General features: G+C 53.3%; 1 protein-coding gene across 1 annotated transcript in view; it reads left to right on the plus strand.

The window, feature by feature from the left end:
• Atp2a3 (ATPase sarcoplasmic/endoplasmic reticulum Ca2+ transporting 3) overlaps nucleotides 1–27,059 on the plus strand; it is a 28,855-nt gene extending 1,796 nt beyond the window's left edge. Inside the window, exons 2-21 of the mRNA XM_020176175.2 lie at nucleotides 6,137–6,154; nucleotides 6,387–6,469; nucleotides 7,874–7,978; nucleotides 8,153–8,291; nucleotides 8,585–8,665; nucleotides 8,756–8,841; nucleotides 10,386–10,850; nucleotides 12,328–12,416; nucleotides 12,575–12,677; nucleotides 13,862–13,993; nucleotides 14,386–14,511; nucleotides 15,646–15,864; nucleotides 15,962–16,297; nucleotides 16,996–17,216; nucleotides 17,925–18,127; nucleotides 18,574–18,659; nucleotides 21,711–21,844; nucleotides 22,176–22,293; nucleotides 22,766–22,883; nucleotides 25,507–27,059. Of these exons, the coding sequence (XP_020031764.1) occupies nucleotides 6,137–6,154; nucleotides 6,387–6,469; nucleotides 7,874–7,978; nucleotides 8,153–8,291; nucleotides 8,585–8,665; nucleotides 8,756–8,841; nucleotides 10,386–10,850; nucleotides 12,328–12,416; nucleotides 12,575–12,677; nucleotides 13,862–13,993; nucleotides 14,386–14,511; nucleotides 15,646–15,864; nucleotides 15,962–16,297; nucleotides 16,996–17,216; nucleotides 17,925–18,127; nucleotides 18,574–18,659; nucleotides 21,711–21,844; nucleotides 22,176–22,293; nucleotides 22,766–22,883; nucleotides 25,507–25,526 (2,882 nt within the window). The 3' untranslated portion in view covers nucleotides 25,527–27,059. The remainder of the gene's footprint in view (nucleotides 1–6,136; nucleotides 6,155–6,386; nucleotides 6,470–7,873; nucleotides 7,979–8,152; nucleotides 8,292–8,584; nucleotides 8,666–8,755; nucleotides 8,842–10,385; nucleotides 10,851–12,327; nucleotides 12,417–12,574; nucleotides 12,678–13,861; nucleotides 13,994–14,385; nucleotides 14,512–15,645; nucleotides 15,865–15,961; nucleotides 16,298–16,995; nucleotides 17,217–17,924; nucleotides 18,128–18,573; nucleotides 18,660–21,710; nucleotides 21,845–22,175; nucleotides 22,294–22,765; nucleotides 22,884–25,506) is intronic.
• The last annotated feature ends 289 nt before the right edge of the window (nucleotides 27,060–27,348 follow it).

The following is a 27,348-nucleotide window of genomic DNA, read 5'->3' on the forward strand; positions in this document are numbered from 1 at the left end:
GTTGTGGGGGCATTGCTGGATGCTCCAGTTCCTCTGCTTTGATGGTATTAATAATAAAAGCTCGTGTTCCGTGAGCACCTACTATGTGTCTGGCAGACACTATTCTCAGCTCTTTCCATCTGTTATCTCATTTCTTTACCCAAAGAACTCAGCTATGGACTGTCACCATCCCCGTCTTACAGAGGTTAACTGAGGTGTCAGAGGTTAAACAAGGCTACACCTCTCTGGGCCTCAGTTTCCCCATCTGTACAAGAGGTTCACAAGTTCTTCAGGGGCCTGTGGCCTCACTTTCCTCTGCCCCAGGGCGCTCTTCCCTCGCATCCCGGTGGTACTATGCTAGCACAGCCTCCAGAATGAGGCTGATGGCGTTCAGCACTCTAGCTCTGCCCCTTCGTAGCTGTGTGACTCTGGAAAAGCCAGTTGGTCTCTCTGAGCCTTGGTGTCATGGTTGTAAGTGAGGCTACAATAGAAGCCATGTCTTAGGGTTGCTTGTGCCTGTTTAGTGAAATTGCTTATACCAAGTCACCCTCATGACAGAGGAGGCAGGCTGGACTCCACACCAGAAGGTGGGGATAGGGAAAGGTATGACTGTGGGTGAAGGGGACACCCCAGGGACTAGTTAGTGTTCCTCCCCCCCCACCCCAGGCGCCTGTGCACCTGCTGTGTCCTTAGCACAGTGCAAACCACAAGGAAGTCATTTGCTTAAGTCCTCAAGTTTGCAAATTCTGCCTGGGGCGGGAGGAATGGAGGTGGGGCTGGAGATCTCACCCCTGCCCAGAACCTCAGAGCTGGGGCCAGCTAGGAGTCCCCTGTGCATAGCAAACACCTCCTACCTACTCTTGCAGTAGAGATGGGTCCTCTGCAGCTCCTGCTGGTGCTGAAGGCTTGGGACTTTTAAATTTATTTGTTTGTTTATTTATTTATTATGAGACAGGGTCTTGCAGTGTAGCCCAGACTGGCCTCAAACTTATAATCCCCATGCCTCAGCCTCCCAAGTGCTGGGATTACAGGCATACACCATGATACCCCACAGTATAACCTTCCAAGGGTACAAATGGTGTACAGTAAAGTCTTCTGAACCATTCTGGTATCCCCAGCTCCTGTGTCTCCTCCTGAGATAGTCCGCACATATTACACCCCAGGTCTAGGCTCTGGGGTCTTGTTTCTAGGAAAGGGAGTAGGTTACACAGGCTGCTTTGAGACAGTTCATGGGGAGTCTTCTTGGCTTTCTCATGGTTGCATGGGGTTTTGTTGTGAGCCTGATGCAGTATTTCTTCATCCCATTTCTGATGGTCACGTGGGTGACAGCATCTGTTGTCACTGCATTACAAGGAATATCCCTGTCCCCATATCGAATCACACACTTGTGAGTAGTACTGCACCGTAAATTCCTGGAAGTGGCACTGCTGGATCAGAACGGGAGGGTATTGCAAACTCACAGTCCAAAACGTTGACCAGTTGACCTGCGCACTCTCCGCAGCCTGGTCAACAGTGGGAGGCCAGCTCTTTGATCCATGCCAGTTAGATGGAAGGAGGAGTGTCTTCTCACAGTTCTCCTTTGAACTTTTTTGGTTTGCACGCCATCTTCATATGTTCAGGAGCCATCGGATTCCGTGTGTCCATAAACAGGTGTCTCTTCCCCTTTGCTGGACATGGGCCAGGGCCAGAAGCCAGGCTGGGTTGGGCACATCCTGCCACACAGCGATTTGGGTCAGGCAAGATGCCAGGAGGGCCCTGGGTGGTCTCTATTCAGGTGAGCTTGTGGAGGGATGATGCAGCCTGGGATATCAGCTTTCTGGGCCTCACAGTCCCTGTCTGTGTAATGGGTGTCATGGCCTCAGGGTTGCCCCGGAGTGGGAGGGGCTGCCTGAGTTTGGATTCCTGCCAGCACTGTCTTGCTGTGGCCCTGTTTCCTGCCCTCAGCCCAGGCTCCATTTGCCCAGGACTTGGGAAACCCAAAAGGATGACCCTGGAAACCAAGCCATGGAGGAGTGGAGTGAGGAGGGGTGATTGGAGTGGGCTCACTTTACTAGGTGACCTCAGTGTCCTCGGTATAGCAGAGATGGGACCAGAGATCCCTTAAGGTCTTATAGGGCCTGAAACTGACTCCTGGGGGACTTGGACGTTGCCTCACAGTCTTTCAAGCTTCACCCTAGTTGCCATACCTCCCTGATCTTGCTAGGCAGCCTTAGCCCCCTCAGGAATAGCGTCATCTGGACCCTTTACCCCCAGACACCCTGAGGCAGGGTGGCAAGACACAGCAAACCCTTCTCCCCTAAGCACCTGCTAAGCCAGGTAGGCTGGTCTGGTGGCCCCTCTGCAGAGCAGGAGCCTTTTCTGTAGGTCCTTCAGTGGGTCCCCCAAGGAGGGCACAGGGCCAGGCTATATACTCTAGGTAAACCTTGGAGACAAGGCAGGGCCAGGTGGGCTGGGCAGCCTCTGCAGGGCAGGGCCTTTCCTTACCTCTGAAAGTGATGATTTAATTGCTCTGTAAATTTACCTTGGAGGAAGACCTTGGTGAGTGCCTGCCTCTCCCAGCTGGAACTGACATTTAAAAGCCGAAATTCCAGTTTCCAATGTTGTGAGAAGGAAAAAGTCCAAGAAAGATTAGGGGAGCAGGTGGTGCCTGAGACTGGGGGCAGCCCAGGGGCATCCCTGGCCTGTATCACCCTTCCCTCTGACTCTGGTCTGTGGGCTCAGGGCCTGGCCTGAACCTGGAGCAACTGAACAAACAATGGCTGGGGAGGAACAGTGCAGCCCCAGGGATGACTCAGTCCTGCGGGCCCTGCCCGGTCTCCAGCCTGGGGGGGGAGGTCCCAGTCCTGGTGAATGGTCAGAGAAGGGCAAGGTGAGCGATGGGGAAGCAAGGCTTGCTGGAAGTACAGGTTTTGATGAGAGAGGGAAGGGGACCCAGGACAGAAGGAGTGACAAAAGCAAAATACTGATGGCAGAAGAGCATTCACATCTCTGGAGTCCTCTTGCTTGGCTGCAGAGGGACTGCAAGGGCAGGTTGGACAGATCCAGGAAGGCTTGGAAGTCTGCTGGGTGTTCTGTAGATCAAGGACAGCCACCAAAGGTCATGAGCAGAGGGCCACTCATTCCTTGTAAGGTTTTTCTGAGCACCTACTTCAGGCCAGGTGCTGGAAGACACGGCACTGAGCAGTCCTGCCCTGTGGAGCCTGTGGTCTGATGACTGCCATTGCTCTGTTCTCCGTGGCCGGGCTTCCCAGGTGCCTTATGCATGTCATTTTAGTGTTCACACCAACCTCACGGAAGTGTTACTATTTTACCCCCTTTGTGCAGATGGGGAAACAGACACAGTTGGATGGCTCATCAGTGGCCATGGCACTAACAAGAGATAGAAAAGGATTTGAACTCAAGCCCTCTGGACCAGATAACTTGCTCTAAGCTGTGAAGTTTCTCTGAACACCGCCATTCACCTGGGGTTCACAGGCCAAATTCCAGATTCTCAGGCCACCCCAGAGTAGGCATTGCAGGCACAGCCTGTTCAGTGTGGCAGTAGTGCCCAGGGGTGGGCTGGGAGAAGCCTGCATGTGAGATGTCCAGGCAAGAATAGCTGAGGTTGTGTATTTCAGGGCAGCCCAGCGGGGGACCCAGGAGGATCAGTGCCCCAGTAACTGCGTTTGCCCATATGGCCCAGCAGACAGCACCAAGGTGGGCAGGCTCAGCATTCTCACTTAACAAATGGGTCATGGCATGGCTGAGCTTCTAAGACCATCATTTTCAAAGGGAACTGGCCCAGCCCCCCAGTTTGCAGCTGGGGAATAGCAGAGAACCAGCATCTTCTAGGGATAACCTGCAGGGCTCCCCCAGCTGGGCTGTCTCCTTAGCTGTGGAACTCATACATGTGTGAGGGCAGAGTTTAAGTCCTTTGGGGTCTTGGTAGATCTACATTTGAAGCAGGCAGAGCCTAATAGCCCCCAAACACTTTTGGAGACCAGGTAATTTTGGTGGGCAGTTTCTGGGGCCACTACAGAGGGGTGGACTGATGGGATGAGACATCCAGACTAACAGGACATGGGACACCAGGTTTTTTCAGGTGACCTTGGCTCAGTGATAAAGGGACCAGAGAAGAGCAGGCAGGGCAGTCTAGGAGTGAGACTGTCTCAAAAACAAAGTAAGCTGGTGGTGTGGCTCAAGTGGTACAAGGTCCGAGTTCAACCCACATTACTGCCCAAAAAAAAGAAAGAAAACCAAAACACAAAACCCCAAGAAGAAAAAAACCCTGGATGCCTAAGAGAACAGAGGCTCACACATCTCACTGCGCTGGGTGCCAGTTAGTGAGGCCATCTGGAGTTCTGCATTCCTTGCTCATAGGCTGCTGCCCCATGGCAGCCCCAGACCTGCACAGTCCACTGTGGCAGCCACCGAGCTCCTGTGGCTGCTTAAGTTGAAATGAATGAAGTAAGCAAAATTAGACATGTGACTCCTTAGTTGCACTAACCACAATCCAAGTGTTCACCGGCCACACCTGGCTGGTAGCTGCTCGCTTCCATGTCACAGAAGGTGACAGACCTTCTAAAGAGACTTGTACCCAATCCAGTACTCTAGCTGGGAGCTGACTTCCCCTTCTTTTAGAAACTCATGAGCCAAGAAGTACAAAGTTATTGTCACCACAAGGTGGGGGAACCACTTAATGGCCTTCAAGGAGTGGGGTCCTGTGTCACTGTGGGTTGGGAAGCAAGAGGGGAACCAGGTGGGCAGGTAGAAAAGAACTGGAGAGATCCCTGGGGGCAGGGGTAGGCAGAAGAGGCATGAAAGATGCCTCCTCACCCCATGTCCTGCCCTGCCCAGAATGAATCTCCCAAGGAGCATGGCTGCCTAGGGAATTCACACCTCACAGTAGAGGGGCCAGGGAAACAGGAGGGATTCCAGTGAGACTGATGGATGAACTCTCCCCTAGATTAGGAGCCTTGAAAAAGTGAGGGATGGGGACTTTCCTGGGTAGAGCACTGCAGAAACCTGCTAATGTGTGCTGTGAGGTGGCACTGCTCTCTCTCGAGGCTGGGGCATGGTCAAGAGGATCTGTAAAGGCCCCTGTCCATTGGAGAAATTGGCCCAGAAACTGGGCCTGCCCCCCCCCCACCTTTCCTGTTCACTTCAGTTAAATAGATCAGAAGGAAAAAGTCTGTTTGATTTTAATCTCAACGCAGGACACTGGAGATTACATTTTCCACGGAAAATGTCAGCCGTTGCCTAAAATAGGACTTTAGAGAAAATGCTAGAAAGTGTATTTTTAGGTTATGTTTCCCTCCTGGAGCCCTGCAGCCCAGTGGGCTTTTTGCTACTCTCCATGGCTCAGCTACCAGGTGCAGACTCTCAGCTTTCCAAGCAGGTGGTCTGAGGAAAGGGTTCCCACGGGAAAGTGTGTCTACAGGCCAAGAACAGGTGGACAGATGTGAGGACCTGGTCTGTGTGTCCGGAAGTAGGCACAGGAAGCGGACCAGCAGGGGGAGGCCTCAGAGTCCCCACCCCCCACCCCTGGGGGCCACTGATGCTGCTGGCCTTTGTGTACCAAAGGGCAGGAGGAGGCAAAGATCAGTTAGACTGTGGTGGGGGTCAGGGGTGGACCTCACATGGCTTGGGGGAAGGGAGCCTGTCTTGAGTCCATCCTCTGGGAATGTTGAAGGTTCCTCCCTGTCCTGGATTGATCGCTGGGTGCTTGTCCAAGGGAGGCTGGGTAAGTGAAGCTCCAAGGGCTGGCCCAGCTGTGCTGACCTTGTCCAGGTGGTCCCAAGCAGGTAGGTCAGAGGCTGGCTGGGTACAGGGAACCTGAGCAGTGCTCACTGTTTGAAGAAGGTTCTCCCTGGCCTGGGGCGGGAGGCAAAAACCAGGACTGCTCTCTTTGTGACCTCAGGGACCCCCCTTGCTCCTCCAGGCCTCAGTTTCCCCTCTGAGAGATGGGAAAGGGGCTGGAAGGTCCCCCTGGCTCATGTAGAGGTGAGCCAAGCCACACCAGGCCTCACCAGAGTGGAATGAGGTGGATGGCGGAAGTGTTTGGACGTGGGCTGGGAGGGCACAATGGGAGAGGGGCTGAGAGACTCCTGCCAGGCCCCCTGTGTAACCAAGTCATTTCTTGTCTTCCCATGCTCCTGTGGTTGCCTGGATCCTGCAGAGCTCCCCACTGAGGAAGGTGAGGCTTAGGCCAGCTGCTGGGCCAGGGTGTGACAGCCTTGGGTTATTCTCAACTCCCTCTCCCCCAAGAGCAGGCTTTGACAAGTCCCCCAGCCTGGCCCACCATAGCCTCTCAGGGCCTTGGGCTCCATGTGAATTGCAAGGATAGCAGGGGCAGGAGGTCCTACAATCACCTGCTCTGAGTGGGAGGGTGAAGGGCAGGGGCTTCAGTCTCACACTCCTGTTCCCAGGGAAGTCCCTGTGGGAGCTGGTGCTGGAGCAGTTTGAAGACCTCCTGGTGCGCATCCTGCTGCTGGCCGCCCTGGTCTCCTTTGTAAGTAGGTCCTGTGGGGTTGGGAAGCCTGGTTGGGAGAGCCAGGCATTTTCAGTCCCCACGCTGTTGGTCACAGGGCTGCTGTCCTTTTAACCTTAGGAATCTCTCACCTGCTCCCTAGCCTTTCAACATTCTCTTCCTTGCTAAGACTTCTACTTCCCATGCCTGAGCCCTCACTGCCCCACACTGGATTCCTGACTCCCACTGACCCTTCCAGTCCATCTTCTGTTGTGGCTGACCTGGCCCCTCCATGTCTCAGTCCAGAGTCTTGCATCTCAGTACTGTGGACATTTAGACCAAATAATTCTGGGTAGGTTCTGTCCTGTGCACCATGGGATGCTCAGCAGCATTCCTGGCCTTGGCCACCAGATGCCAGTAGCACCTCCCAGTTGTGACAACCGAAAAACATCTTCAGACCTTTCCAGATGCCTCTGAGGGGGCAAAGCTGTCCCCAGATGGCTACCACTACTTTGACCTCTCTCAGCCTTCCTCAGAGAGACATCGGGGTTCTGCCCTGCACCCTCCTGGGTGCTGTTTGCTTCCCTCCTCTCCATCCTTGCTGCCCAGTGCCCTTCTGGATCACAGGGTCAGAGTGGAGAAGGGGAGGAGACAGTGGTCATCTTTGATGACCATTCACTGGTCCATCCACTATAGGACTGGAAAGGACCCCAAGGATGATGTGATTCCCATCCCAACCATACCTCCAGAAGAGCCTGGGTAGGAGACCTTGTCTTGTTAACCTGGAGTGTGGAGCAGAAGTGGCACTGGCTGGGACTGGCTCTTCCCCTTCCTGGCCACTGTCCTTGTGAAAACCAGGGACTCTTGCAAAATAATCTGTCCATGTAGATTTCAGAAATGGCAGAGCTGACAGGGTGCATGTACCTTTTATAGCACAAATGGGCCTGTAAAGGATCATGGGGGCATGATGAGTGCCTACTTGGGCCAAGAAATAGATGTGGGACTTGACCCAGGTCTGCATCTCCCAGGCCTAGGCTCTGTGGCAGGAATGATGCTTCTCTGGCCAGTGGACCTTGAACCTGAGCGTGTATCACAGTTCCCTAGGCTTACAAAATGTACTGTATGACTTGGGAGATCTGCGTTGGGTTGGGTCCTGAGAGCTGTGATCCTGACAAGTCCTGGTGCTGCTACTGCTTGCTAGTCTGGGACCACATCTGGCTGTGTATGCTTAAAAGTTGGCCAGGGTGGGATAGGGATTATAGCTGAGCATCTGTGGGGGTGGCTTCCTCTGCTAAGGCTTTCTCAGAGGAGCAGGCTTCTTCACACCTAGGGTTCCTCAGGGATTCTCCCCCAAGCAGGGACACAAACATGAGATCCAGGGTTCGATGGGCAAGAGAGCAGCTGGGGCCCCCAGCACAGCCCAAATGACCAGCTCTGACCCTGCAGGTCCTGGCCTGGTTTGAGGAGGGTGAGGAGACCACTACAGCCTTCGTGGAGCCCCTGGTCATCATGCTGATCCTTGTGGCCAATGCGATCGTGGGCGTATGGCAGGTGGGAGGCACTGGAGGGAGGGGCTGGGGCTGCGCCCTGGGGTCTCCCAGATGCTAGGTGTGACCTCCACCTGCAGGTCCTTCTGCTTCCAGCTCTATCCCAGGTTCCAAGGGTGTCCCTCTGAGGGGGTAGCCTGCTGGAGTCAGCAGGGACAGACCCACCTCCATTGTATAGGAGCGTAATGCTGAGAATGCCATCGAGGCCTTGAAGGAGTATGAGCCTGAGATGGGCAAGGTGATCCGCTCAGACCGCAAGGGCGTGCAGAGGATCCGCGCTCGGGACATTGTTCCTGGAGACATTGTGGAAGTGGCAGGTGGGTATACCAAGGGCCTTCTCCTTTCTCTTCATGATATTAGAGAGCCCTGTCTCCAACTCCATTTTTCCAGCTGTCTACACAGAGGGGACATCTATCAGATCTCTCCAGAGCTCTTTGACCAAAGACCTTGTTGGACAGACCAGGAGACTGGCCAGAGGGGTCAGGGTCCACCTAAGGGACTACAGCTTAGGCCCCTGCTTCCCAGTCCCAACCTTGGTTCCTGGGAGCCTCCTGGCTTTCCTGGGGGTGGAGCCCAAAGCTAACTCAGCCAAGCCATTCACCCTGTGCAGTGGGAGACAAAGTGCCTGCAGATCTCCGTCTCATCGAGATCAAATCTACCACGCTGCGAGTGGACCAGTCTATCCTGACAGGTGAAGTCCAGAGGCCAGGATGGGGTAGGGACAGGTCAGGTGGATGGTCATATCTTAAGGGTGGCTTCTTTTATCTGATCCCATGACCAGGTGAATCTGTGTCTGTGACCAAGCACACAGATGCTATCCCAGATCCCAGAGCTGTGAACCAGGACAAGAAGAACCTGCTATTTTCTGTAAGTTCCTGGGATGCTCAGGGCTTGGATAATGATAATAAAAATAACAATGTTAATATTAACCAAACCCTGTAGGAAAGAGCCTCATCAGCCTCATCAGTATGTGAAAATTGATAATAATCATGATAGCTTGTGTGTACTGAGGCTTGGGTACTGTTCTAAGCCCTTTACACCTGTAGTTTATTTAATCCTCACACCAAACCTTTTGAAATAAGGTTATCTGTAACTTGTTATCTGCATTTTCCAGCAAAGAAACAAACTCAGAGAGGTTAAGTAAATTGCCCAAGACCACACAACCAATGGGTGGCAGAGCTGGGATGTGAACTCAGATATCCGGGTCCCAAGAGCTTTCTCTCTTTCCTGCTAGGATACCCTGCCTTAGCCTGAAGAGGGGCAGAGCTTGTTATTAGTCACTCAATAGAAAATCCTCCAGAGGGAAGAAGGTTACAAAAGCAGTAGAGGGCTAGGGATATAACTTATTGGTGGTCCCTTGCCCAGCATGTATGAGGCCCTGGGTTCTATTCCCCAGCACTGCAAAAAAAAAAAAAAATGTGGAGATGATGACGATGGTCCATAAAATTGTCCCCACGGCGTGATGCCAGATCCCTAAGGGAGGCATGGGTTCAGCTTTGCTTAACTCAGAGTTAACAGGTTGACTCACTGCTGCCTAGAAGCAGCCTGGAGCCAGTGTTGAGCATCCAGTTCCCCAAGGAAGGGCCAGGCCAGCCAGCCAGTGGCCCAGGACACCCAGGGGAAAGGGGCTAGGAAGCCTGCCTGGAAATGAAAGGCTAATGTGACACTCCTGGAGAGATTTTCCTGGGAACCCTTCCCCTGGCTGCCTTGAGGTGGGGAATTAGATACCAGGGGCTTACTGAGGAGGACAGTATATCGGGCAACAGGTCACTGTCTTAGCTAAGAGGCCTGGGGGTGAAGCTGCATTGCACAGGGTGGAGAAGGGCTGCTGTAAGCACCTGCCTGCTGTCCCCCTGCACAGCACGTCCATCTGAAGGGGTCCCAGACAACAGGTCTCCAGTCTTTCTTGGGCCTTCAGTTGCAGAAAAGAACACAGATACAGGGCTCCCTGTCTCCTGCACCTGGACTTGTAAATTTTACTAGGTCCTTGAGAATGGCAGTGCTTAGACTCAGGTTTTCTAGATTCTTCAGTATTTATAGACCGAAATCATTGTTAACCACACTGCCATGTGGTCATATGAATCCCATAGATGTTTATGAATCACGTTTTGGTGGGTTTGATGGTTTGGTGCCTGAGCTGTGCTGGTTGGTCATTTTGTCAATATCAGCCCTGAAGCCTCCTCTGTGCCAGGCCATGTGCTAAGCGCTGGGGATATAGTGATGAACCAAATCCCAACCTTCATGGAGCAATGACCCAATAAATACCTAAGTTCATAAGCCTGGAAGTATGAGCAGCATGAGGAAGAAAGCTAAGTAGGAAAAGAGCCTACTCTGGCCTGAAGGAGTTCAGGGGTCCTGGGTCCTGGTTGGGGTTGAGCAGCGCTTCCCTCATCCTCATCTCCTTTGTCCAGGGCACCAATATTTCATCTGGCAAGGCCATGGGTGTGGCAGTGGCCACAGGCTTGCACACGGAGCTGGGAAAAATCCGGAGCCAGATGGCAGCTGTGGAGCCTGAGCGGACGCCATTGCAGCGCAAGCTAGATGAATTTGGACGGCAGCTGTCCCATGCTATCTCCATGATCTGCGTGGCTGTGTGGATCATCAACATTGGCCACTTTGCTGACCCCGCCCATGGTGGCTCCTGGTTCCGTGGTGCCATCTACTACTTCAAGATCGCTGTGGCCCTGGCTGTGGCCGCCATCCCGGAGGGCCTCCCAGCAGTCATCACTACATGCCTGGCACTGGGCACCCGGCGCATGGCACGCAAAAATGCCATTGTGCGGAGCCTGCCCTCCGTGGAGACCCTGGGCTGCACCTCAGTCATCTGCTCTGATAAGACAGGCACACTCACCACTAATCAGATGTCTGTCTGCAGGGTGAGTGACTGCAGCTTGCTTAGGGTCCCACTGGGGGTGTGTGGTGCAGCTGGGCCCATTCCATGACCTTTTTGATGAGGGATGGAGAGAACCTATGGGTAGCTCACCTGGGGCAAGCAGATCTAAGTCTTCATGGGGGAGAGCAGACACATGCCAAGCTGTAGCAGACAACCCCTGGCTAAGCTTATGTCACTGGAGCCCATGTGTCATAGTGGGGTCCTGGACAGGTTGCTGTGTCTGTAGACCTCAGTCTCCTCATCTGAAGCCTGGGATTATGACCTCTGCTGGGTAACCTTAGAGGACCCTGGAAAGGGTCAAGCATCCCTGGTATCTGAGCCAAGTAGGCCTGGACCCAGGTTCTATCCTGCTCCATGGTGATTGTACAGTCTCTGTCACCAGATATGCCAGCTCCAGTGACCTGGGAAGGGCAAGGGCAGGAATTATTCATTCCCTGGCACTCGATCCCCCTCCCAGGTCTGCTGTCCACATGTTCCAGAGATTGTGACTAAGACTGCAAAGGACAGAGGGCTCATCCAACTCAGCAGAGGTGGCTGGGGAAGTAATGGAGGCTGTGGTTTCCCAACTTTCCCAGTTCCCATTACTCCTCTCCCAGCCTACCCACTGGGCCTCAGGAATCCTGAGATCTGACAACCCATTGGAGCCCATCAGAGGAGGGGCACTGGTGGGTTTTAACTGCCCGCAGCCCCTGACCTGTTAAAATCTCTAGGATTTTATCTGAACAGTGTTCTTTGACCAAAGTCAAGATTTGGGGAGCATAATATTGGGGGGTTGTGGAAGTGAGCAAGCTGAAGTGCTGCCCAGGAGCAGAGAATGAGAAGGAAGGAACATTACTGAACATCTAATGGGTGCCAGGCTGGCACCCATTCTTGAGAATGTGCAGCAAGGAAGTTTCCAGGAAGCAATAACTTACTTACCTTGCAGAGCCTGCAGACAGACAGGAAATGGGCTGCCCCGGGAGGGGAGAGCCCCTCTCCCTAAGGTGCACAGGCAGGGTCTCACTCTCTGGTCATTTCTGGGGTGGAAGGAATTGTGCCTCAGAGCAGGGTTCATCCCTTGAGACCAGGAATTCAACCCCTTGAAGGAAAAGGAAGGGCAGCTGGATTCTGAGCCCACTGTCTCCCAGTGTTGCCAAGTAGAGAAACTGAGATTCAGGACTCACAGTGACATGGGCAAAGACAGAGACTTCCTACCTAGCTCAGAAGAATGAGCCATAATCCCTTCAGGAGTCCAGAGCAAGTGGCCACACCAGAGCTGGACACCCCTGGCAGAACAGAGTCCCTACCTCAGCTTGGACCCTGTACTTGTTACTTACCTCCAATGGGGAAAGAAGGCCAGGTGGTGCTTATGGGGGGGTGGGGAATGCCTCAAGACACCTCCCCATCAGGTGTCATTCAAACTGGTTGCCTAGGGAAAAGGTAGGCAACCAGCCACCTGAGCTTGTTCCTATGCTCCCTAGATGTTCGTGGTAGCGGAAGCAGAAGCAGGCTTCTGCCGTTTGCATGAATTCACCATCTCGGGTACTACTTATGCCCCGGAAGGCGAAGTGTGAGTAGGGCGAGGTGCGGGCAAGGCCTCCTGGTGGCTGGGACTGCGAGGGACAATGCAGCTGTGTGGGTGGGTGAGGTCTCCTTGGGGAGGCGTCAGAAACTAGACACCTCCCAGGGTGGGGCCAGGGTCTTGTACCAACCTGTTGAGCTCTACAGGTGGCAAGGGGAACAGACTGTGCACTGTGGGCAGTTTGATGGGCTTGTGGAGCTGGCAACCATCTGTGCCCTGTGCAACGATTCAGCGCTGGATTACAATGAGGTGGGCCCCATTCCCTTCATGACCTCCCTAGTGCTCGCTGAGTGCTCAGGACAGACCCTTTTCCTAGAGTCTTAAAACTCCCAGGGTTAGTGGTCCTTGTCCATGGGGAGGGCCACATTCCAGGAGCATGGTCCCCTATGCATACATGGGCTACCGTCCCTCCCTCTTGCTCAGATTGGCTTTGGAACCCTGCCCTGAGGCTTTCTGACGGTAGAGGACTACAGTGCAAGAGACCAAAGGACCAGTGATGCTTGCAGAAGGTTGGGTGGAGGGTGGGACAAAGGAGGGCACAGAGCAGACTGTACAACCCAGAAAAGACCCAGTCTGCATAAGCCAGATGTGAGAGCTGCTGAATGTCATTCGTGTGGCTGGAGCAGGAAGAGCCTCAGCCAGACCTGTCAGCTCCCATGCCAAGCTGAGGGCAAGCAGAGTGCCACCAAAGGGTTTTCAGCAGAGTGATAACATTCATGCTTGCATTTACAAAAATCTCCCAGGCCTCTGCATGAACAATAGCACAGACAGGACAAAACAAAATGGGGAGTCCTGTGTGGCTGGAAGGATGCCAGCTGAACCCTGACTGGGGCTTCAGGAGAAGGGAGAAGCCCAGAGATATTTAGGAACGGAAGCCCTAGGTCTTGGTGACCAGTTAGGTGAAAGAGAGGAAAGAGGTCAGGGCAGCCCATGTTGCTGTCCTGGCTGGCTATCACTGGAGTTGCAAACATAAGGAGAGGAGGAGGTAGCTTGAGGATTGCCTAGGGAACAAGTTCCCTTAGGCAGCAATGGTTATGTCTGCTTGGAGCTCTGGAAAGAGGTCTGGCCTGGGCTGGGTACTGGCATTTGTGAACAAGTGAAAGATGCTAAAGGCAAGGAGCAGGTAGGGACTCAAGGAGAGAAGGGGAGGAGCAGGCAGCAGGTTTGAGGCCTAGTAAGAAGAACCTGGTGAAGGAGGCTGAAAGGAGTGGAAGGGCAGGGACAGTGTATGACCATTGATGCTTAGGGCTGAGGGGTAGATGTAGAAGTCAGACACCACCCTGACCCCAAGTCAGGCCTGTGCAAAGGAGGTTGCACAAACTCAGGCAAAGCCATGTCTGGGGACAAGGAGGGAGTGGAAGGTGAGACTGGAGAGCCTGACTAGGGGCAACAAACCCCTCACCCCCTGTCCCCTGTCCCCTGGGACCCTCCAGACTAAGGGTGTGTATGAGAAGGTGGGAGAGGCCACAGAGACGGCCCTGACTTGCCTGGTGGAGAAGATGAATGTGTTTGACACAGACCTGAATGCACTGTCCCGGGTGGAGCGAGCTGGCGCCTGCAATGCGGTGAGCAGAGTTGGGGCTCTGGCCTGGTCTTCGTGGCTAGGGGTTCTGGGGTGTCTGGAGAAGGGAGAGAGGAAACCACAGTCTTAGGAGGCTTCTGGCAGGAGGAAGGAGCTCAAATGCCTGGTAAGACTTGGCTACCAAGCAGAGAGAGGGAAAGACTGAATGTGGGCAAAGACTTGGAGTTGCAAAGTACATGAATTGTCAGAAAATGGCAACTTTTGGAGGGGAAGACTGGGGCAGGGTGGGGGGGTGGCTTTGAAGGCCAGAGTTAGGGAGTGTAGATAGCTGACCACAAATAGTGAGAGTCTCTTCTTGGGACCATACAGCTAGTGAGAAGCAGACAAGAGTTGCTGGCTCTGTCTCTCATGCTCTTATCTGCCTGGACACCACAGGTCATCAAGCAGCTCATGAGGAAGGAGTTCACCCTCGAGTTCTCCCGGGACCGGAAATCCATGTCAGTTTATTGCACGCCCACCTGCTCTGACCCCAAGGCCCAGGGCAGCAAGATGTTTGTGAAGGTAGGGGCCTGTATATGTGGCCTGGGGCTCCTGGGGCTCTAGTCATCTGAGACACCAGTCTGAAGGGAGACTAAGGGAGGTGTGAAGCCCATTAGCAAAGTGGTGAGTCTAGGTGGGGTGGTCAGAGTGCCATGGGCAACTAAGAGCAGCGTCCTGATGTGGTTGGGGTAAACCAGGACCAAGGGAACAAGCCTGTCCTTGATCATGGTCCTAGCTCTAGGCTTAGGGTTACTATCTTGTCACATGACCTAGGGGTCATCCATGCCCTTCTGTGGGTCTAAGTCTCCCCATGTGAATAACAAGGTTGGACTAGAAGCTCTCAGAAGCCCTTTTTGCCTTTGACTAGTGGTGTTGGATGTGGTTGGTTCTTCCCCTTGATACTCTGTTTTTTGGAAACTGAGTCCCAGGGAGGGAATGGAACCAGCTCACATCCAAACCTCCATCCAAAGCACCTCCTGTGGCTGCTTTAAAACCTGAAGTAGAAATCACAGCCCTAACTTTATCCCACAGTGGAGGTTTTAAACCCTTGTGAGATGAAAAGTTTTCCATACTGGGAACTCTGGCCACTTTGAAAAGTTAGCTTCTGGGGTGGCCTCTTGGGAGAGGGAAAAACCATTGATGGAGTATTCAGAGACTGCCTAGGCCTGCGTGGAGTCCAAAGTGAGACCCCCCTGGTGTGAAGGAACCTGTTACCCTTCCACCAAAGCCCACCTTCCCGGGGCCACACCCACCATACCCTCTGCATGGTTCTGTTTCTGGTCCCCTGCCTCCCTACTGCTGAGGCTCCTATAGAACTGGATGTCAACAGCATCAGGCAGGTAAGGACATAGGGCCCATGGAATGCTACTCCCACCCCCACTTCCAAATGCTGCACGCAGGCCTTCTTTGCTGGTGGAGGTAGGGACTACCTGCTGGGTGGCTATGACTTCATCTTCTTATTCCCTTTAAGCTTTCTTGTAGTCGGCCCACTTGGTTCCCACTTTGAGTTTCCAAAGAATGGATTTTGGAATGCTTTGCTGGGTGTTTCCTTGGAGGCCTTTCTCCATGTATGGGTCTCAGTTTCTTCTCTTAGGTAGGAGGGAAGGAGGGGTCCTGGTTGGTGGAGTTGCCTCCTCTCCCCCTCCCTCTCTGCAGGGGGCTCCTGAAAGTGTGATTGAGCGCTGCTGCTCAGTTCGTGTGGGGAGCCGAACAGTACCCCTGAACACCACCTCCAGGGAGCAGATCCTTGCAAAGATCCGGGACTGGGGCTCAGGCTCAGACACACTGCGTTGCCTAGCACTGGCCACCCGGGATCAGCCCCCGAGGAAGGAGGACATGCAGCTGGATGACACCAGCAAGTTTGTGCAGTACGAGGTAGGTGCTGGGAGCCTCGTGTCTCCCTGCAGTGGCTGATGGGTTAGAAGGTTGAGGATGTGCTCAGTTCTGGTTTGCCTCTGCCTCCCCTCTACAGACAGACCTGACCTTTGTAGGCTGTGTGGGCATGCTGGACCCACCCCGGCCTGAGGTGGCTGCCTGCATCACACGTTGCCACCAGGCAGGCATTCGAGTGGTCATGATCACAGGGGACAATAAAGGCACAGCTGTGGCCATCTGCCGTCGGCTTGGCATCTTTGGGGACACAGAGGACGTGTCAGACAAGGCCTATACAGGCCGTGAATTTGATGACCTCAGCCTTGAGCAGCAGCGCCGTGCCTGCCGCTCTGCCTGCTGCTTCGCCCGTGTGGAGCCAGCACACAAGGCCCGAATTGTGGAGAACCTGCAGTCCTTCAATGAGGTCACCGCCATGGTGAGTCCACGGGCCTGGGACCTGGGGAGGTGGCTGACTTGATTACAGTTGTAGCCTGGCTCTTCACTTTATCTTTGATGCTTATTCTGACTTTGTCCCTGACCTTGATCTCCATCTTAATCTGGATTTTTTTTACTTTGAGCTCAACCATGATGTGGGTTCCAGCCTTGCTCTAGACCCAGAAGTTATCCCAAGTGTTAACCTTGTCCACTCTCACCTTTATTTTGACCTCAACTTTTATTTGCCTCTGATCTTGACTTCAATGGCAACTCCTTAACTATGATACCCCTGCTCATTTGGACAGTAACCTTGACTGGGCCTCTTCCTTAATCTCTTTTTTTAATCTTGAGCCTGAGTCTGATCTTGATCCTGACCTTCACTATCTGAATTGACTATGGCTTTCTCCCTAACCTCCTCCATTTCATCTTCCACTCCGTATGCTTTCATCCTTGCCCACCCTCCTCCCTCATTTTCTCTGAACTTAGACTTGATCTTCTCCCCAACTTTCTCCTTGCCTGAACCCCTTCACCTTCCCTTCGCCTCATCCTCAGCCCAGTTTCTAAGTTCATTCTTGACCCCATCATCTCTTCTGTCTTCCTCCTTGGGGACATCCCCTAATATTGGGTAAGCTGAGTTGTGGGGAGGCAAGAGGTGGAAGGGAAGTTTCTCAGGTGTGTTCTACCTGACCCTGCCTACAGACTGGTGATGGGGTGAACGATGCACCAGCCCTGAAGAAAGCAGAGATTGGCATTGCCATGGGCTCAGGCACAGCCGTGGCCAAGTCTGCTGCAGAGATGGTGCTGTCAGATGACAACTTTGCATCCATTGTGGCTGCAGTAGAGGAAGGTCGGGCCATCTATAGTAACATGAAGCAATTCATTCGCTACCTCATTTCCTCGAATGTCGGCGAGGTGGTCTGGTGAGGCCCTTTGGACCAGGGATCGAGGGATACATGCCTGCCCTGGCTGGGTGGGGAGGGAAGGGACACCTTGTTATTCTCTCAAGGCCCTGATGACCCATGATCTTGGTCTACCCCAAAGGACCTCCAGTCATCAGCTTCCCACTTTCAGACTCACAAGACTTAGAGAAGCCTGTGTGTGCATGCCGGAGTGAGTGATGTGTGCACACGTTGATGTATGCATGTGTGCTCTTAGGCATCTGGGAGTGTGAATAGAAGCAGGATGTGGGCCAGCGTGTGATTGTGTGCACACTGTTCACATGTGCAAGATGCCTGTGGAGAATGGTAAGCACGTATGGACTCTGCACCTCTGCATAGGGATGTTCGCTTATGTTTGTCAGACTGTGTGTGTGGCAGGTGCCAGGTGTACTGTGTGTGTCTGATGCTTGGGCATGTGCGCACACATGTGCATATATGTGTGTCCTAGCTTCTGCTAGGCCTAAAGGGCAGGTATTTTGGGTGCAGAGCTGGGCCTGGAGGAGGTAGTCTGAGTGGGTGTGGGTATGTTTACACACCCCTCTCCTGTGTGTACATTCCCCTTGCTTGTGCACACACAGCAGCACCAGCAAATAAATGGTTCAGTGGAGACAGGGCGGTCCTGGGCCTGGGCTATGACCTGAAGCTGAACCTTTGCCTGCTGGAGGCTAGAGCCCATGCCTCTGGTTCTAGCATCTTCCTCACGGCAATTCTGGGCCTGCCTGAAGCCCTGATCCCTGTGCAGCTGCTCTGGGTGAACCTGGTGACAGACGGCCTACCTGCCACAGCCCTGGGCTTCAACCCTCCAGACCTAGATATCATGGAGAAGCTTCCCCGGAACCCTCAAGAGGCCCTCATCAGTGGCTGGCTCTTCTTCCGGTATCTGGCTATTGGAGGTGAGCAGGGCCCAGTCCTTGCTGGCCTTCCCAAGCTTCCTAAGGACTCATGACAGATAGATTTACAGACTGCAGACAGGGTAGCTCAGCTGGTATTGCCAAGAGAAACTCTGGAGCCTCATGAAACTGAAAACATGAGGCATACTCCAGGTATGGCTGGATCCAGGCCTAAGACAGTATCCCTGTCATATTCTGCCTCAGCTCCATTCTCAGGCAGGTGTCTTTGGATGACAGAGTGGCTGCTCCATCTCCAGCCTTTATGTGTACTCCATTACAACCATAAATTAAACAGAAGAGAACCTTTTTGATAGGTGTCTGCAAACCGTATGGCCTGCAGAGGGAGAGGGTGGTTCCCTGATAGAAATTCAATGAGTTGTTAGGAAAGAAAAGTGGATGGCAGAGAACCACAGCTGTCCACTACAGCCAGCCTCCTCCCCTACCTGCAGTGTACGTAGGCCTGGCCACAGTGGCTGCCGCCACCTGGTGGTTCCTGTATGACTCCGAGGGACCCCACATCACTTTCTTCCAGCTGGTGAGCAAGGGAGCCTATTAGGCAGCCCCAAGGTGGACTGAAGTGGGTTGTGGGAGTTTCAGAGGAGGGATCCAGATCGCCATGACTGGCCTACAGCCATCCTTTCCCCCACTCCCACCCTGCCCCACCCTCTGTGGCCATCAGCCACCTGAGGAGCCAACCCAGAAGGTCCTGGAGATCCAAGATGCCAGCCTGGTCCCTTGCCAGAGGAGATGCTGCATCCTCTTCCAGTCACTTGGGGACCAAGGGCCATAACCACTCAGAGGTGTCTTACCTTTATCAAGGAGTCCCCCTAACATGGAGGGCTCAGAGGAGTGATCCCAAAATAGTGGAACCGCAGGCATAAGGTCAACAGATACTCCTCAGGGGCAGGGCCCATTGCCTTTTGGAGTCGCCTGGCTGGCAGTTGTCTACCACAGCATCGTGCAGCACAGTACCATCTTAGTGGGCACGGCTCTGAAAGCTGCCCTCTGCTGTCTTGGGCCTGGGCTTGGAAGATAGAGAACTGCAGGGAGGCAGCTTTTCTTCTTGAGTGCTGCCTCTGTTAAGGTCACCTGAAAGGAGCCACATTCCTGTCCTCCCTCCCCCCACCACCTGCTAAGGCTCAGGTCACCTTGGCACCTATGCTCTTTTGGTTCCTGTAGGTGCACAGGCTGACAGGCTGGTGCTGCATTGTCTCCTTTCAGCCCTGTGACTGTCACTAGCATTTAGACTAGGGTTCCAAATCTCCGATGACCCCCCTTCTGAGTTCCAGGCCCATAGATGGAGCTGTTCACCTTCTCTGCCATGTCCCACAACTCCCTTGCAAACTGAAAGGCCAACACCAAGTTCATCACACTTCCCCACACTAAACTCTCCATCTCTGCTTGGTTCCAGTGCCTGGTTATCAGAGGACACCTGTGTCATGCTAGATCCACCCCACCCCCACCACCAGTCAGAGGGGTCCAGAACCCCAGGGTACCTAGAAGGAGGTGCCAAAAGGCAACAGAGTGGTTAACAGCAGGAGGCAGGAGTTTAGATCCAGGATACTGGGTTTCACACTCTAGTTCACTACATGCTAGCTGTGTGACTTTGGATAGGTTTCTTGACCTCTCTGTGCCTTAGTTTACTCATCTATAAAATGAATAGTGGTCCTACCTCATTGGGTTATCAGAGGATTCACTGAGTTAGTATTTGTGTAGTGCTTAGAACAACACCTGGCACTTAGTAAGAGCCATATGTGTTAAGTTAGTAAAACCCAAAGGGGAGCCAGGTGTGGTACAAACCTGTAATCCCAGCACTTGGGAGTCTAAGGCAAGAGAATTGCAAGCTCTAGGCCAACCTGTGCTATCTAGCAATATCCTATCTCAAAAAACCCAGACAAGCAAACAAAAACCCAAAGAGGGCCGTGCAGGAAGGGGAAATAGGAAACAGCCAGGAAGGCTAAGTAGGGAGAGTAGCCTTCACAGATAGGAATGGATTCTTTTTGGGGTTCCTGATGTACCTAGGAGACAGAATTTCAACTCTGATCACCTCCCGATAAACCGGGAGGCCACAGTGGGCCTAATGTGTGTGACATGGGTTCACAGTTCTGGAGGACCAGAACTGGCAGAGTATATGGCCAGGGCAGTAGATCTGTGGAAACACCCTGACATGACTGTTAATATTTCACCCTGGGGATGAGCTGAGCAGGAGGATGTCAGCATGCGTGTGCCCAGGTGGGAGGTGCATGCACCTGCGTTTGTGCATACCTTTGCTTAAGTTGTTAAAATCTAGGATGGCAGAGCCTGACTGCTTGGCACAACTAGCAGGAAGGCTTGGTCACTCTGGGTTCCAAGTTTGGAACATTTTCTCTGCCGTATGATCAGCACCAAGTACAAACAAGCGCAGGGCTGGGTTGTAGCTCAGTGGTAGCACCCCTGCCTAGCATGGGCAAGGCTGGGTTCCATCCCCAGCACTGCAGGGTGTGGGGACAGTACAGTTGCCTCAAATGTTGGGGCATGGTTTTTGAGGACAGTGCCATAATTTGTTTAAAAGAGATCCAATTCTCTATCTCTTTGATAAAAGAAGAGAGCTAGCCAAACCACAGTCTTTCATAATCTTCTGTAACTTTACTTCTGGCACGAAAGAACAGAGGAAGGCACCCAGAGCTGCCTTATCGGTTGCACTCATGCAGGCTGGGAAAGTGATGACGCCCTTACTGCTCAGCTTTCTGTTCAGACAGCCAGGCAGCCTCGCACTTTACAGCTTTCTCTTGAAGGATTCTTTTCACAGCTCCAGGCCCCTATTTCTAAACCTTTACCTTTAAAGATCTCCGTGTTCAGAGGAGACTCCCAAGAATGGATTGATGCCAAGCTGCTTACCAGTCATGACTACTTGAAATCATCCCCATGGTGTGGGAGAGAGCAAGACAGGAGAGTCCAGACGTCCTCAGTTCATCTGTTTGGCTGTAGAGTCTGAACAAAGCTTAGGAGCAGAAAGAAAACCCACTGGAACTACAGGGGGCCAAGGCTTTTCCTTTATTGGGTGCTGACAGCTTCTTGTTAATTGGGTGTCTAGACTGCATCCTAGCAACTAGTCATCCATGTTATATGCAGGAAGTGGGGCTGGTAGTACTGGGTTTCAGTGACAAAGGGAATGAGGCAGGAATGGAGCCTTATCTAGTAACAGTGAAGAGGTCTTTGTCTTCTAGCCCTTGAAGGTGAATTCCATTCAGCCATGATTTTTGTGGACTGATTTTCACATGTATTTACTTGCTTACTGGTGTCAGTCCATTACTGTCCCCCTATTCCTGACCTCAGAGACCTAGAGTCCCAGAAAACCTGGACCCTCCCCTAGCCCTGGGGCCCCCTAGAGTCCTCCCCAGCCAGCTGCTATTCCTGTGGTCCACCAAAGCCCCTGTCGCTCTGTGTGCCCTTCTCTCTGGCCCCGTTTTGGAGCCAAGCACCCTTGTGGCTTCCCGACAGTACTCTGCCCACTAGTCATCTTTAGGTGTGGCCAAGGGTGTGGGAGGGTTTCCCTCTGCTCATCCGCCCATGGCTGCTCTTCCTGACCCCACCATGATGCCCTCAGAGGAACTTCCTGAAGTGCTCCGAGGACAACCCACTCTTTGCTGGCATCAACTGCGAGATCTTTGAGTCCCGCTTTCCCACAACTATGGCCTTGTCTGTGCTGGTGACCATTGAAATGTGCAATGCCCTCAACAGGTAGGCTGGGCAGAAGGCTTGGAGCTAGGGCCAAAGGTCAGAGGGGCTGGGATACAAGTCAGAGTTGACCAAGATTGGCATCTGAAGGGTTCTGAGGGCCAGAATTGGGTTCTAGGAGCAAAGGAGCTGAGGCTGGGGTTTGAAGACATGGGGGGACCAGGATTGGATCTGAGGGAAAGAATCCACACTCCTGGATGGGTTTCTGAGGGCGGGGTGAACTGCAATAACACCTGTCCTGGCTCTGCAGCCAGCCCATCAGTGGTGCTGAGGTGTGGGTGCCCCACGGGCCTCCTTATCCCAGCCTGAGGTGAGACCCCTGTGCCTTCGGCAGCGTATCTGAGAACCAGTCACTGCTGCGGATGCCACCCTGGCTGAATCCCTGGCTCCTGGCAGCCGTGGCCATGTCCATGGCCCTGCACTTTCTCATCTTGTTTGTGCCACCCCTGCCTGTGAGTTGCCCCATGTGCCTCTTCCCCCTCAGTTCCTTGGGTGACAGGACATTAGATGCCCTGGCTGGACACTGGGCCTTTCTGGGCACCTCTGTGTGGAAGCTGTCTGGAGGACAGGGTGGGGGCTGTATGTGTGGCTTAAGTGGTAGAACACCTGCTAGTAAGCACGAAGCCCTGAGTTCAAACCCCAGTATCCACCCCCCCCAAAAAAAAATCTATGGAGGACAGGTTGGTGAGAGGTCCTGCCAGCCACTGGCATGGACCAAGATCATTTGGTCCTGTGGGTGAGGAAGGGGGCGGCACTTCTGGCAAAGGAAACCTAGTGAGCAATGATCTTAGTCTGGAGGTTGGACCTCAAAGGATCTTAGATGTGACCATGCAGAGTCCACTGGTGTCCAGATGGATGAATCAGGTGGGCAGTCAGGAACCTGACCATTCTTCCTTTAATGGACTCTTTCCCCCACCTGGCCAGCTCATTTTCCAGGTGACCCCACTGAGTGGGCGGCAGTGGGTGGTGGTGCTACAGATGTCTCTGCCTGTCATCCTGCTTGATGAGGCCCTCAAGTACCTGTCTCGGAACCACGTGGATGGTGAGTGGAAGACTCTGCACTCTCCCACCTACTTCCCTCCAGCAGCCTCCCCACCGGCCCAGGGTGTGGTCCAGCTTCAGCCTCCCTGTCTGTACAGTGGGAGAGCTACTCTGGATCATGAAGTATCTGGGGATCTTGTGCTGCAGGGATCCTGGCTAAGCTCACTGGGCTACCAATGGGAGCACCCTCAGGGCCATGCTGCCTTGCTGACCTCACTCTGCCACTCCCTAGGTTGGTTAGGTGCTGTGTGCTACGCAGGCCTTGGCCTCTGACGCCTGTGCATGGCCTTGTCTTGATCTAGCATTCTCAGGACAGTTGAACAGGCTTGAAGTAGGCAACTGCCACCTCCTGAACCCCAGATCATACTGGATCGACCTCTTGGCTGTCGCCTTATGGATGGGTGTAAGGGAGAATCTGCCTTGACTCAGGAGTATTTGTTAGAGTGGCAAGGGTCAGAATGATGGGCAGAGTATAGTATGTAGAGCAGTGAACTGGATAACTGTGGAGGGCCTGGGTAAGCGCCAGGCAAATGGCTAAGCCCTGCTTTGGGCAGCCAGGACTTTGGAGCCATTTCTGGCAGGAATGTACCCCTGCCCCAGGGAAGAGGGGGAGGCTATAAATAAATCCCATGCCTGTCATTCATAAGGGGCTCCCATCCCCCATGCTGGCGAACACTGCTGGATGCTACAAAAGTTATGTTAAGAAGGGCCCAAATGAGTTGCCTCCTCTCTGGAGAAGTTGGCCTCCCACTGATCTCTCCAGGGAGTGGCCAGACTCAAGTAAGGGGTGGTTCTCCTGAGGGTAGAGGTGTGTGCTCAGCCAAAACGGACCTGTTGAAGCCCATAGACAGGCCATGGGAGCTGGTCTAGACCATTCTGGGCTTCACACACACACACACACACACACACACACACACACACACACGGTTCTTTCTGGCTCACCCTGTGTGTATACCCCTGGTGAGATGCCCAGGAAGAAATAGGTCTGTTGCCAGAAATTGCAGCCACAGGGTGGAGGCATCCCAGCCCTGACCACAGTCAACCTCCTGGGTACACAGGTAGCTGGGCAGCTTCTTTTGTCTTTCTTAAGAGGTGTCCCTAGTGGCCAAAAAGCCAAGGAATTCAGAAAGTTTTCTTGAGAATATTTAAAAGGGAGAGAATTCTGCATGTGAAGAAAACCCTGTATTGGCTGCTGAACTCAAGATTTCTGGGTCTGACGGAAGGGAAAGGGCCCAGATGGGATAGGTTAGAAGGACTGCCAGACTGGGGCAAGGGGTAGTTTCTAGAAGATTTGGCATTAAAGTGGAGACTTGAAAGGATGGAACTGAACCTGATGGGGCAGGGGCTAGGACATCTCTGATGGGACTGGAGCCTAGAGTGCAGGGCAGAGGTGAGGTGCAGAGGGCAGCAAGGGCTTTGAATGCCAAGGTAAGGGCACTGAACATGCCATCAGAGTGATGCGGAGGCTACAAAAAGCATGCAACTATAGGAGGATCTGCAGTGACCATGGGAGACACTGTAGGAGGCTAGACTAAAAGCAAGGAGTGGTTTTGAACTGCTCTGGGGAGGAGACAAAGTCCTGGCTGAGGATGAGCTGGTCATAGGCAATGCTTCTACCTCTACCACTGGCTGGAGATGTTGACTGTGGTCCTTGTGAAGTTTGGCTTATAAAAGGAGTGGTTGTAGGACCCATAGGAGGGACCCATGCTGAGTGCTTGCGGCACATCTGAGGCGGTTGTGTGCTTGCTGGAAGGCCATACAGCTCTGGACTGGTACAGCAGGCGCTGCAATCCCTTGGGCCTCCTAAAGCTGGACAGGGTGGCGGTGAGAGGGGACCCTTCACATTCCCAAGCCAGCCTAGTGGCCTTTTAGGGAAGTTTTGCTGAGGCCTGACACTTGTAGCTTCCCTATGATTTATAAGGATGTATCTTGGGGAGAATTGTAGATGCAGGGTCAGCTCTGGGCCCGGGGGCCCTCTTGCCCCACCCCTGGCTCTACCCAGGTGCCACTGAGCTGCTATCAGGAGGCCTGTGGGATAGACCGGAGAAGAGAGGGCTGGAGAAGCTGAATGGGGACAGATATGGGAAGGTCCAAGGTGTGAAGCAGCCCTGGACTTTCATCTGGACAGTGGGGAGCTGTGGAAGGTGATAGGGGGCTGGGTTTGGGCTATTGAGTGATACCAACCACAGGAGGTTGGTAGTGAGTTGGGATGGGCAAAGAACTCGGGCAGGACCTTGAGGCCTGTTGGGGTCAGCTCAAGAGATTTTGTTAAAATCAGAACTATATGTGGGATACAGGGGTGAGGTGGGGAGGATACTCCATTTCTGGACCTCGTGATGGGGGGTGGAAGGTCCAAAACTGAAAAGCAAGAGGAGAGTTTTCCTTGGGGCAGGTTGGTAATGTTGAGGGAACATGTAAAGTTCAGGAGGCCTGGGGAGGTGAGGGTGGTGGCCAGGGGCAGGTGTCCAGGTTGCATCGCAAGAAGGCTGGCCTGGCTGGGGATAGACTGGAGGAAGTGAGGCCATGGGAGAAGGGGCTATCCCCCAGAGAAATGGAGGGTGGAAGGGGCCAGCCTGGATGTGTTCTCTCACCTGCCTTAACTTGCTCTCCGGTTTTTCTTCCAGAAAAAAAGGATCAGAAGTGAGTGCTGGAAGTAGAGAGGAGTCTCCAGTGTGGATCTGAAGCTGATGGTGCCCTGGCATTTGTCCCCCGTCCCCACCCCTACCACCACACTCACCCCCTGCCCACCAGGCCCTGCTGGATGCACCACAAACCTAAGGCCAGAATGACCACCCGCAGGCCCAGCTCCGGGGTCCCTGTCTCCATTTCCCTCTGACCTGAGGACTCATGGCTCATGTCTCCTGGGAAGTTCCCTTCCTATAGCTCCAGCCCGGGGGCTGAGCCTGGGAGGCACTACCAAGAAGCCAGAGGCAGCACATCAGAGATACAGAGTCCTTCCCCTCTGCACATCCTCTAGCATGTCCTCTTCTGCTTGGAGGCTGGGAATTTGTTTGGTGACCTGTGCTTGGACCCTGATGGAACACTCTTAGGGCCTTCTTACTGGCTCTGACCTCTCACTTAGTGCCTCGTCTGGAGTGTGGTCAGCGGCGGGGGGGCTAGGATCATAGGGGGCCATCTGGTCCCAGCTGTGCACAGTGAGGCAGGCAGCACCCCCACTTGGCTCTGCCCCCACCAAGTCAGCTCAGGAGAGCCAGAGCTTGATTGTTTATATGTGCAGGCCAGAGGGCGTTGAGGGGTCAGAAGGGAGAATACAGGAGCAGAGAAGGGGCTGGGCAAAGACTGCCTTTCCCTGGAGATGGTCTGAGCTGCCTCCCTCAGTTTGTCTGTATCCCCAGTTCTCAGCTCACTTCTCAAACTCAGGTTTTCCTGCCCCAGGTATATGACTTAGTATAGCCTGGTCTGCCAAGCAGAGGCCAGATTTGCTATCTGTGTCCCTGGTGCCTGAGACTGCAGACATCTTTGGGTCCCTGACTACTGTGCCCTCCTACCCAGCCAGTGTTAGGTCATTCTGCACAGCTGGGTAATTCTGGTCTCCTGGACTCTCCTTGGCATCACTCTTTGCCCATCTCTCCCTAAACACATACCCATGAGCCAAAAGGATGGCCATTCCTCAAGAGCACTTCCTGTCCCTGCCAGAGGGTTGCAGCATCTGTGCATGATCTGTCAGATGGTAGAAGATAGCATTTGAGGGACAGGATGTTTTTCTCTTAACTTTGCTTTTGTTCTGTTGGCGAAAACTAGCTAGGCATGGCAGAACACTGTACACACCTGTCTGTGTTCTCACCCCTTCCTGAGTGTACAAAGTGATTATTTTATATGTAAATCAAAGATTCACATTCCTCCCCTGATCCCCAGAATCAAAAGTCCTCTCAGCCTGCCTCACAGATAAATGGGCTCTATATTCTACAGCCCTGTCCCCCATGCTTCCTTCCTCCCCTCTCAAAGGTTCTGGAAGGCCCAAGAGAGAAACAGAGTTGGAAGTGTCTTGGCAAGGGCAAGTAGAAAGTGTCTGGTAGAAAAATAAAGGTTGTGTGCTGGGGGAATGGAGCGCTGCCAGTGTCTTTTTGCCAGCTGGGAATCTACCTAGGGTCTGCCCACCTGGACTCCAGCAAAGTGAAGGTATGGGATATTCCTGTATCACCAGGATTGGTGTGTTCCTCTGAGACGGGGCTTTGGAGAGGCGGTGACTGGAACTACAACTCTGAACCACATCCCAATAGCAGATGCAGGTTGAGGCCCTCATTGATTCAGCCTGCTTGCTCTGCACATGGATAGCACTTGACAGTTTAAGCATGTGTTCAGAGATGTTTTAAGCTGTTTATGATTTGCATGGGTGTGGGGGGTAACATGATAGCCTTAGGCAGGGCCAAGCCTGGAGCCTGAATCTCAGGAGACCCTAATTTTTTTTGGTAGGTTCTGCAACTTTCACTGAAGTCTCTTGCTCT

This window comes from Castor canadensis, chromosome 11 (assembly GCF_047511655.1).
Source record: "Castor canadensis chromosome 11, mCasCan1.hap1v2, whole genome shotgun sequence".
Taxonomy (NCBI): domain Eukaryota; kingdom Metazoa; phylum Chordata; class Mammalia; order Rodentia; family Castoridae; genus Castor; species Castor canadensis.